At 41.5% G+C, this 11936-nt stretch overlaps 1 protein-coding gene across 1 annotated transcript in view; it reads left to right on the forward strand.

The window, feature by feature from the left end:
* The window catches only part of APBA2 (amyloid beta precursor protein binding family A member 2), a 212030-nt gene that overhangs the window by 177196 nt on the left and 22898 nt on the right, over nt 1-11936 (forward strand). The window contains exons 9-10 of the mRNA XM_024193111.2: nt 1698-1877; nt 5213-5425. Of these exons, the coding sequence (XP_024048879.2) occupies nt 1698-1877; nt 5213-5425 (393 nt within the window). The remainder of the gene's footprint in view (nt 1-1697; nt 1878-5212; nt 5426-11936) is intronic.

Below are 11936 nucleotides of genomic sequence, written 5' to 3' on the forward strand. Positions count from 1 at the left end.
GGAGAACCCACAGAGTCGGCTCCTATGGTGTGCACCATGATCATAAAAGGATTCCCTGTCACAAAACCATACTATGCAAGAAGGCACAGACAAATTATTAAACATTGTTGATGCTGGCAGGCAGTGCAGGCACTGCTCTGGGTTAAATAAGGCAATCAGCAAGTGGGTGGGGGAAAAGGGGACAGGGTTTGCTGAAGCTATGGGACAGGTACAATGGCCGCAAAGTGAGAGCAGATGGATTTGCAGAAGTGGAATATGCACTGGTATAAGATCCAGGAGTATTGAAGATTCTGATGATGGAGCAGCCTAAGCTAACCATGCATCCATTTGGTCCAGTGTGAGGGTGGGCTTAATAATCACAAACAGAGGAACTCTATTCTGGTCACACATGCAAGCACAGACCCTCCTCTCTGCTGCACAGGGGACTGCAGTTGTGGTCAGAACGTACTGAGTGTCCAGACCATGTGACAATCTCTCTCTTAAGATATGGTCCACGCTGTGAAAAAGTCTGAGAACTCCTGATCTACAATATACTACTTCAGTGCTTATAGAAACAGATGCATAAGCAGCATATTACTAGCAACTGCAGCTTCTTGGTGAAAGGAGCTGATAAGAATGGCCATAGTGAGTCAGACTAATGGTCCATCTATCCCAGTATCCTGTTTTCTGACAGTGGCCAATGCCAGATACTTCGGAGGGAATGAACAGCACAGGCAATCATCAAGTGATCCATCCCCTGCCGTCCACTCCCAGCTTCTGGCAGTCAGAGGCTAGGGACAGCCAGAACCTGGGGTTGCATCCCTGACCATCTTGGGTAATAGCTATTGATGGACCTATCCTCCATGAATTTAGTTCTTTTTTGAACTTTGTTATAGCTTTGGCATTCACAGCATCCCCTGGCAATGAGTTCCATAGGTTGACTGTACCTTGTGTGAAGAAGTACTTTCTGTTGTTTGTTTTAAACCTGCTGCCTATTAATTTCATTGGGTGACCCCTAATTCTTGTGTTATCTGAAGGAGTAAATAACACTTGCTTATTCATTTTCTCCACACGAGTCATGATTTTATAGACCTCCATCATATTCCCTTAGTCATCTCTTTTTTCCAAGCTGAAAAGTCGCATTCTTCTTAATCTGTCCTCATACAGAACCTGTTCCATACCCTTAATCATTTTTGTTGCCCTTCTCTGTACCTTTTCCACTTCTAAGGGCTGGTCCACACTGGGGCGGGGGATCGATATAGGAAACGCAACTTCAGCTACGAGAATAGTGTAGCTGAAGTCGACGTTTCCTATATCGAACTAAAAGTACTTACTTCGGGTCCACGTGGCGCAGGCAGGCTCCCCCGTCGACAGCGCTTCCTCCTCTCGGCGAGCAGGAGTTCCGCAGTCGACGGGGGAGCACTTCTGGGATCGATCTATCGCGTCCAGATGAGATGCGATAAATCGATCCCAGAAGATCGATCTCTACCCGCCGAATTAGGCGGGTAGTGTGGACCAGCCCTAAGATGCCTTTTTTAGATGGGGTGACCAGAAGTGTCAGGAGGTGAAGAGTTTGCCGTATTGAGTTTGCCGTAGAGAGATTTATATTATCGTTGCATTCTGTATCATTTTGGGTGAATCTTTTAAGCAAATTAGCTCTATTCATAGTTACTGAGTGGTGTTCCTCCTTTTCAGCTGCATCTTATTTTATTTTACAGGCACAGCTGATAGCTCAATCAATTGGTCAGGCTTTCAGCGTGGCCTACCAGGAGTTTCTGAGAGCCAACGGAATTAATCCAGAGGATCTCAGTCAGAAAGAATATAGTGACATAATCAATACCCAGGAGATGTATAATGATGATCTTATACACTTCTCCAATTCAGAGAACTGCAAGGAGGTAAATTCTTTTTTTTTTTTTAATTTTTATTTCATATTGTTAATCCAGTTTTTTATTTTTAATCTTGATGCACACACTGAGCACTCAATTGGCATTTTAAGAATACATTTGCATAGGAAATAAATGGTTTTATTAGTATTCAGCCTTAGGAGCTTTTTATTTTTCCTACCCAGTTTACTTTCAAGGTCCTTCTGCCTCCATCATAATAGTAATTACATTTACATTTCATATAAACGGGAAACAATAATACCTTTACATCATGCTTCAGGTGTCAATTACTTGCGTGCTATAATGAGGTGTGGATATAATAAGGGAGTTGATAATCAGGTTTTAATAACCTTGAAAATTTACATTTTAATAGATTTTATATCTGCTGTTTGGCACTAAGCGTCTCTGTAAATGAGCTGACATTTCTGATCTCAGTAAGATATCTTTGGTGTATCTTCTGTATTAAGACTGTGTGTTTTAATGCTCATTCTACAATAAAATCATATCTGGTTAATTCAAATGTTGGAGGTGCATATAGAAGAGAGGCCTGTTTCCAAAATATTACCTGCAAAGCTGAGGGTGGAGGAGCATTCATCTGACATAGAAGTAATGGTTTTTAATCAAGTTAGACAAAAATCACGGGACAGGATCTAAACACAGACAATATGACCTTAAAGGTCAGATTGTTCTTGGGTCTTGTGGGTGTTTGAGGGCAATGGGTGGAACAGTGAGCTGTCTGCCATCTCGGTGCTCCCCATGCAGGGATAGGGACCATGTGTGTGGGGAGAACAGGGACTGCCCTTGGGCACCCCCACGATACAATCCCCCCGAGGAGCAAGTGGGATCATGGCAAAGGGTAGGCGCGATGTCTGCACTCCCACTGTACTTGGGGAAGTTGCTAGGGGAGGGAAGGGATTTTGTCTCCTGAAGAGATTGCAAAACTCTTCTAGGACTTAGGGGGCTTCTGTCCATCACCAGTACTGCTTGGTGGTTGAATACCATAGACTGGCCCTAATATAGCATTGTTTTTAGTTCATGAAAGAAGGGTTTTATGGAGTTCTGGCTCTGCGTGGGACAAGCATGGCTGTCTCTTATGCTTCTGTTATATCATAGCTCTTCCAAATCCCATTCATCTTATACTCCACACACTCCTAACTATCAAAGATAAAGTGGACTTCTGCTCCGAAAGGTGACTACGTAAAATAAAAATAGCACTTTTAAAGCTGCATCTTCTCCCTCTGTGTCTGACAAGTTGTACTACTACCAATGAAGTGGGTCCAGTAGAGCTGTGGCATTGAGCAGCCTGGTTTCTGTCCTCTTGTCCTGCCTTTCTACCCTCACCCCCCACAAATAACAGCAGCAAAATTGCCATCTGAAACCTGATTACAGAATCTTCATTGTTGGTAATATATGAAGTGGAGAGAACTTCCCTTAAGTCAATACCAGGCTTAGCATGGCATGTCAGCATAATGACTTGCATTGATAATAATGGTGTACATTTCATATTTTACCTTTCATGCAGGAAGGTCTCTAAGCACCTCAAAAACAGAATGAGACACATGGGGCCAAATCCTGTTTCCATTAAAGTAATGACAAAACTCTTCTTGGTTTCAGTGTGATGAATATTTGGCCTGTGTTCTAATGGTCTGAGTGCAGAAAGCACAATTTCTGCATTTTAAAATGGTCTCATTTTGTGACCTTGGGCAAATCATTTAATCTTTCTGTCGCAGTTTTCTCATCTGTGAAATAATAGGTGTAGTAGCACTTCTCTGCCTCATAGGGGTATTGGGAGGATTAATTAATTGAGCTTTATAAAACATTTAGAAGATGAAAAGCGCTACATGCTAAATATTATTTCCAAGCGACGGGTCATGTGATTTCACTGGGGGTTTTGCCTAAATAAGGGATGCAGATTTTGGACCTATACGTAGGAAATGCCGTCATTTCTGGGTTAATCATGGTGACTGGAAGTGAAGGTGAAAATCCATATTCAACTGAAAACCAATCCAGGTATACGTAAATTGTAATTTATAGAGTTACAGATAGAAAAGGTAAAGAAATGGATGCGTGGTTTATACGGGTACAGTCGTTGGACTTGACAAGGTATTGTTTATGTACACATAACAACTGAAAAATATTTCAAATTGGTCACACAAGGGAAAACAAACTTAATTAGAAAATCTTGTTTTTACTTGTAATCGGAACTGATTGGATATAAATATGTGTAACACCAAGATGCCAGTTTTATAATCACTTCTCTGAGCTTAAGCATGCTTCAGAGGTGGCTACCCTTCCTGCTGCCCATTGCTCCTTGGTTCCCAGTTCTCCTAAATGAGCATGTTTACGAGTAATGATGGATTGTCTGATCATGCTGAAGCTGTTGCACTCTGGCTGCATTTCAGTCAATCCAGGGATAACCTCTGCAGAACCCAGTGAGCCTTCCTGGTTTTTACAAACAAAAAATCTCCTTCGGGGTCTCTTTTTAATTTAGAAGGCTGACCTGACTGTAGTGATGCAACTGAGCCTCCAGTGGTAAATAGGTCTTGCTTATTACAAGTAGCGCAGCCACCGCATTATTTGTTTGGGGGGAGATGTTCTTATCCAGTATTTTATTAAAGAAGACTCTCAACTTGAAAATCACACTTCTGGTTAGAACCATTACACATCCTGTAATCACAAGTAACCCCCAAGATTACTATATCTGAGAGAAGATAATGTCATTGTATTAGAGTAGCACCTTGAGGGGCTAACAGAGATTAGGGCCCCCATTGTGCTAGGTGCTGTACAAACAGGTAAGATGCACAGAGAAATTAAGTGAATTGGTGAAGGTCACACTTGAAGTCTGTGGCAGAGCTGGAAATTGAACCTAGAACTCTTAAATTCCAATGCCTTAGCTGCAAAGTCTTAAGATCTCCCCTGGCAGCTGTGTTCCAGTGAGGAAAATTATTTCTATTTATTTAATGAAGCACATCATATATAGTCAGTTCCACTGTTTCCCATGTAGAGTCAGAAGTTTTTTAGTTTTTCCCTTGTTATAAAGACCTGTATGAATTACAACAGGTGAGCAGAAGATCCTCTATAAAAATTAGTTTAAAGGAATTAGAAAAAAAATCAGAGCATCCTATTTAACAGGTGCTAGAAACTGGAATATGTGACAGGTACTCACTTTAAAAACAATTAAATTGACTCTCTCTTTTGAAGTAACTTCTCGTGATTAATAGAAAAATGATTTAGTTTTCTTTGTAAATGGTTAATTTTAATTAATTGACCACTGACATAGTAGTGTTTGAAATTCAGAGGAAATGTAATTAAAACAAAACAGTGATTTGTATACATTTTCATTGCAGCTGCAGCTAGAAAAGCAGAAGGGAGAAATTCTCGGAGTGGTGATTGTGGAATCAGGATGGGGATCCATCCTACCCACAGTTATCCTGGCTAACATGATGAATGGAGGCCCTGCAGCTCGTTCAGGGAAACTAAGCATTGGAGACCAGATTATGTCTATTAATGGAACCAGTTTAGTTGGTCTTCCTCTTGCAACATGCCAAGGGATTATAAAGGTACCCAACACTTATATCTGTATACATGCATGTTTGTAGAGTGTGAGCCTGCAGGGCTGAGATTGTGTCTTTGTAAAGTGCCTGGCAAATGTCTGACACTTATATGTGTAATAACAATAATTCCAGTTTTACAGGTGCAAGATAGACTCCGACATTCCAGGCCTTTACTTTGAGCAGATTTTAGTAGGGACAAATGAGTGAAGATTATGTAAGGAAGAAGAGCTGCAAGAGTATTTCACAAGACTAAATAGAGCCAGACCACGCTGCACATATCTCCTAGAGAGGACCACATGTGGACCTCCACATTTACCAGTGTGAGAGAAACTCAGCTGTATCCACAGCACTATCCATCCTACGAACTGTGCGGAAGCCTTTCATTTGGAGTCCAGTGTCCATGCAAGTGGAAGGGGTGGTGGACTGGAGGGAAGAGTTGGCAGGTTGGGAGATGAATCAAGTAGATGCACTCTATCTTCCCTGTAACCCCATGAAGGTTCCCCAGAGAAGATACAATCCCTGGTTGTATTATTTTTGGCCACTGGTGCTAGTACAGATTTATATCCACCAGGGTTAGTAGCAGCTGCCAGCTATTGATGACAGCTTGCATTGTGCCATGTAATTCTGACCAGAGCAAGTCGAATTGACCTGGTGCTTAAAACTCTCATAGACTTTAAGGCCAGAAGGGGCCACCATGACCATCTAGTCTGACCTCCTTCACCCTGCAGGCCACAGAACTTCACCTGCCCACTCCTGTAATTTGCCCATAATCTGTCTGAATTACTGAAATCCTCAAATCTTGATTTTAATAATCCACCATTTATTCTACTTCATATCAGCAAGTGACCCATGTCCCAATGCTGAAGAGAGAGGCAAAAAAACCCTAGGGTCTCTGCCAATGTGACCTGGGGGGAAATTCCTTCCTGGCTCCAAATATGGCAGAGGTTAGACCCTGTAAAACCCTGAGCAAGTGGGCGAGACCCACCAGCCAGATACCTGGGAAAGAATACTCTGTAGTAACTCAGAGCCTTCCCCATCTAGTGTCCCATCACCGGCTATTGGAGATATTTGCTAATAGCAGTTGCAGATGGGCCATGTGCTATAGTAGGCAATCTCATTGTACAGTCCCCTCCATAAACTTATCAAGCTCAGTCTTGAAACAAGTTAACCTTTTTTGTTCCCACTATTCCTCTTGGAAGGCTATTCCAGAACTTTACTCCTCTGATAGTTAGAAACTTTCGACTAATTTCAAGCCTAAACTCATTGATGATCTGTTTATATCCATTTGTTCTTGTGCCAGCATTGGCCCTTAACTTAAATAATTCCTCTCCCTCCCTGATGTTTATCCCTCTGATGTATTTATAGAGAGCAGTCGTATTTCCTCTCAGCCTTCCTTTTGTTAGGCTAAATAAGACAAGCTCCTGAAGTGTCCTCTGGTAAGGTAGGTTCTCTATTTCTCTCATCATCTTAGTAGCTTTTCTCTGCACCTGTTTCCAGTTTGAATTAATCTTTCTTAAACACGGGAGACCAGAATTACACACAGAATTCCAGATGAGGTCTCAGCAGTGTGTTGTATAATAGAGTTGGCAATTTCCTGGGAAAAACTAGTTTAGGACAGGGCGCTGGTAAATACCAGATTAAACTCAGTTTAAACTGGGAAAAATAATTGCATCTGCATCCAGCAAGTTCAGCAAGCATAGAACAAATCTTTTCAAACTTTGGATACATCTATTCAAAACTGAGGAATAGGCTTGATCTGTCCACAACATCAGGGTTGGTCTTCTGCTACAGAATAGTGCATGACCAAATGGACCTGGACTGATAGTCTGCAACTTTGCATGCTTCTGATTGCTTAATGCTCCGAGCCTACAACTCTGCATATTGTTGTTTTCATAAATCAAATGTGTTTGAAGTTTGTTTATATAATATTGAAAACTGAAATATGAGTCATGACATGTGTAACTTCCTTGAGAAAATACCAAACCAAAATGTACACAAACATTCTGATGTTCAGTATTATATATTTAGTATTACTCCCACTGTAGTTTTACTTTGTATTTGCACAACCCAAAATTAATCTATCAATCTAGTCTGATGTAACCATAATTTGAATATGTAACTAAAACTAAGTGCAATGTGGTGTGCGTTAATGAAACAGTTTTTAAAATAGAAAATACTTGAAATTGGGGCTAATTGGTTTTTCCTGCGGTGTTTAAAAAACATGATTTACCTGGTAAAAACTACCTCTGGTAAATACTGCCATCCCCATTGTATAATGGTAATAAATCTTCACTATCTCTGCCGGAAATATCTCACCTGATGCATCCTAGGATTATACACCTCTATGCCGATATAACGCGACCTGATATAACACGAATTCGGATATAACATGGTAAAGCAGCGCTCCGAGGGGGCGGGGCTGCAAACTCCGGCGGATCAAAGCAAGTTCGATAGAATGCGGTTTCACCTATAACGCGGTAAAATTTTTTGGCTCCCGAGGACAGCGTTATATTGGGGTAGAGGTGTATTAGCCTTTTTTACAGCCGTATCACATTGGTGGCTCATAGTCATCTGTGATCAGCCAATAGACCCAGGGCTTTTTCCTCTTCTGTCGCTTCCAACTGGTAAGTCCCCAGCTTATAACAAAAATTCTTATTGTTAGTCTGTAAGTGCCTGATTTGCACTATTAAATTTCATGCCATTCTTATTACTCCAGTTTTCAAGGTCATCCAAACCTTCCCATATGATATTCTGGTCCTCCTCCGTATTGCTTTGTGTCATCCCAACTTTGTGTCATATGCAAATTTTATTAGCACACTCCTATTTTTTGTGGTAAGGTCTCTAATGAAGATGTTAAATAAGAGTAGTCCCAAGAATGATCCCTGAGGAACTCCACTAGAAACCTTCCTTCAGCCTGACAGTTCACTCATTAGAGTCTCCACTTTAACCAGTTCCTTACCCACCTTTTGATTTTCATATTAATCCCCAATTTCTCCAATTTAACTAATAATTTCCCATGTGGAACTGTATCAAATGATATACTGAAGTTCAGGTAGATGAGATCTACTGTATTTCCTTTGTCTAGACAATCGGTTATCTTCTCAAAGAAAGAGATCAGGTTGGCCTGGCATGATCTATCTTTTCTAAACACATGTTGTATTTTATCCCAATAATCATTTACCTCTGTCCTTAACTACTCTCTGTTTCAAAATTTGTTCGAAGACCTTGCATACAATTGAGGTCAAACTCACGGGCCTGTAGTTTCCCAGATCACTTTTGTTTCTTTTGTTAAAGATAGGTACTGTGTTTGCAATCTCCAGCTATACAGTACACCCCCTGAGTTTACAGATTATTTAAAAATCCTTGCTATAGGGCTTGCAATTTCATGTGCAAGTTCCTTTCATATTTATGGATAGATATTATCTGGGCCCCCTGATGTGGTCCCATTAAGCAGTTTAAATTTTGCTTCCACCTCAGATGTGGTAATTTCTATTTCCATATCCTCATTCCCATTTGCCACCCTGCCATTGTCCCCAAACTCCTCATTACTCTCATTAAAAACTGAGGTGAAGTAGTCATTTAGGTATTCATTTAATCCCCATCATCAGTTCTTAGTGGTCCCACTTCTTTCCTTGTTTTCTTTTTATTTATATGGCTAAAGAACCTTTTAACATTGGCTTTAATTTTCTTTGCAAGGTCCAACTCTGCCTGGCTTTTAGCAATTCTCACTTTTCCTCTATTCTTTCTGATCTATGTGAGTTAGTTTTCCTCACTGATCCCTCCCATCTTCCATTCCTTGTAGACTTTATGCTTTCTCTTAATAACCAGTTTGAGGTGCTTGTTCATCCAGTTTGGTCTGACAGCCTTCCCTATGAATTTTTCCCCATGCTTGGGATGCAGGCTTCAGATAGTTTCTGCAACTTTGACTTAAAGTAATTCCAAGCCTCCTCCACATTCAGATCCTTGAGTTCTTCAGTCGACTTCCCTAACTAATTTTCTCAAATTTTTTCAAGTTTGCCCTTTTGAAATCAGGGGCCCTAGTTGCAGACCTATTGTTGTTTATCTTTCCATTTAGTTTAAACTGAATTAACTCCTGATCACTCAAACTAAGGCTGTCCTCTACAGCCAGCTCTTCTATGAGGTCCTTTCTACTTATCAACACTAAATCTAAAATGGCACCTCCTCTTGTTGGTTCAGTGACTGTTTAGTGAAGAAATCTGTCAGCTGACCCATCCAGGCTATCTGGGCCCTACCATTATTAGTAGCACTTCTCCTCCAATGTATATCTGGGAAATTAACATGAGAGTTGTCCATATAGCCTAGTGTCCTGTCTTCTGACAAGGGCCAGTGCCAGATGTTTCAGACATAATGAACAGAATAGGGAAATTTATCAAGTGATCTACCACCTGTCATCCAGTCCCAGTTTCTGGCAGTTAAAAGTTTAGGGACACCCAGAGCATGGGGTTGCGTCCCTGTCCATCTTGGCTACTAGCCATTGATAGTCTTATCCTCCATGAACTTACCTAATTCAGTTATATCCAGTTTTACTTTTGGCCTTCACAGCATCCCCAGCAATGAATTCCACAGGTTGGCTGTGCACTGTGTGAAAAAGTTCTTTTTTATGTTTGTTATTGGGTGACCCCTGGTTCTTGTGTTAAGTGAAAGGGTAAATAACACTTCCTGTTCACTTTCTCCACACCATTCATGATTTGATAGACATATATCATATCGACCCGTAGTTATCTCTTTTCTAAGATGAACAGTCCCCGTTTTTTTTAATCTCTCCTCATATGAAAGCTGTTCCATACCCTTATAATTTTTGCTGCCCTTCTCTGTACTTTTTCCAATTCTAATATATCTTTTTTGAGATGGGGCTACCAGAACTGCATGTAGTATTCAGGATCTGGGCGTATCAGGGATTGATATCATAGCATTATGATATTTACTGTCTTATCTATCGCTCTCTTAATGGTTTCTAACAGTTTTAGCTTTTTTGAGTGCTGCTGCACATTGGGCTGATGTTTTCAGAGAACTATCCACAATGACTCCAAGATCTCTTTCTTGAGTAGTAACAGCTAATTTGGACCTCATCATTTTGTATGTATAGTTGGGATTATGTTTTCCAATGTGCTTTACCTTGCATTTATCAACACTGCATTTCATCTGCCATTTTGTTCTCAATCACCTAGTTTTGTGAGATCCATTTGTAACTCTTCAGTCAGCTTTGGACTTAACTATCTTAAGTAATTTTTTATTGTCTGCAAAGTTTGCCACCTCACTGTTTACGCCTTTTTCCAGATCTTTTATGAATATGTTGAACAGCACTGGTCCCGGTACAGATCCCCGGGGGACACCGTTGTTCACCTCTCTCCACTGTGAAAACTGACGGTTTATTCCTACCCTTTCTTTCCTATCTTTTAACTAGTTACTGATCCATGAGAGGACCTTCCCTTTTATTCCATGACTGCCTACTTTGCCTAGGAGCCTTTGGTTTTGGACCTTGTCAGAGGCCAAGTACATTTTTGAAAGTCCAAGTACACTATATCCACCGGATCACCCTTGTCCACATGCTTGTTGACACCCTCAGAGAATTCTAATAGATTGGTGAGGCATGATTTCCCTTTACAAAAGCCATGTTAACTCTTCCCCAACATATGATTAATCTGTGTTTCTGATAATTCTGTTCTTTACTTATAATTTCAACCAATTTGCCTGGTACTGAAGTTAGGCTTACTGGCCTGTAATTGTCAGGATCACCTCTGGAGGCTTTTTAAAAAAAAAATCAGTGTTTTCGTTGTTGTGTGCTTTCTTGCTTGCTGTGTGCCTGCTTGATTGAAGTTTATAGTGTGATCTATTTGAGGGGCTGTGTCCTGAGCCTAGTGGCCTGCAAGGCTGAGAGCTTCCACATGAGGTTCTAGCCTGCCATTCTTTGATCCCTAATCCTTTTTGGATCCCTTGTTCATAAACAACCAGAGGAGCTAGCAAACAGGAGCAGGAAACTTTCAGAGGGGCTTTAGAGACTGAGCATGACAGCCAGTTACACCTAATAAACATTCTCTAAATTTAGGCCAACCCCTCCTTTCCCTTCCCCGCCCCCCCCCCCCCCAGAAAAAGGGGGGAAAAGAAAACACACACACAACCCTGCAAGAGTAAAAATCATGCTGGCAGAAGTCCAGCAGCAGAGTGGGGGCTAGCCATTTATTGCACTGAATGCAGCATGTATAATTACCTGCTTTATGCTCAGGTGGTGCATGTGTGCATTTGGTGCAAGCAGCCCTTGGCCCTCAGAGACCGTGTATGGGCTTGTAATCGTGTGATTCGGGGCTCTACCCTACCAGAGGCGGAGGGGAGCCACGCCGACTCACTGCAGGTGTAATCAACAGCCGGTTAGCTCGGGACTCAGGCCCTCTGGAGCAGGGGCTGGGCAAACACAGCAGTCCAGGAGCCCAGGCCCTCTGGAGCAGGGGCTAGGCAAACACAACAGTCCAGGAGCCCAGGCCCTCTGGAGCAGGGGCTG

Source organism: Terrapene carolina, unplaced genomic scaffold, assembly GCF_002925995.2.
Source record: "Terrapene carolina triunguis isolate 2854851 unplaced genomic scaffold, T_m_triunguis-2.0 Scaffold67, whole genome shotgun sequence".
Lineage (NCBI taxonomy): Eukaryota > Metazoa > Chordata > Testudines > Emydidae > Terrapene > Terrapene triunguis.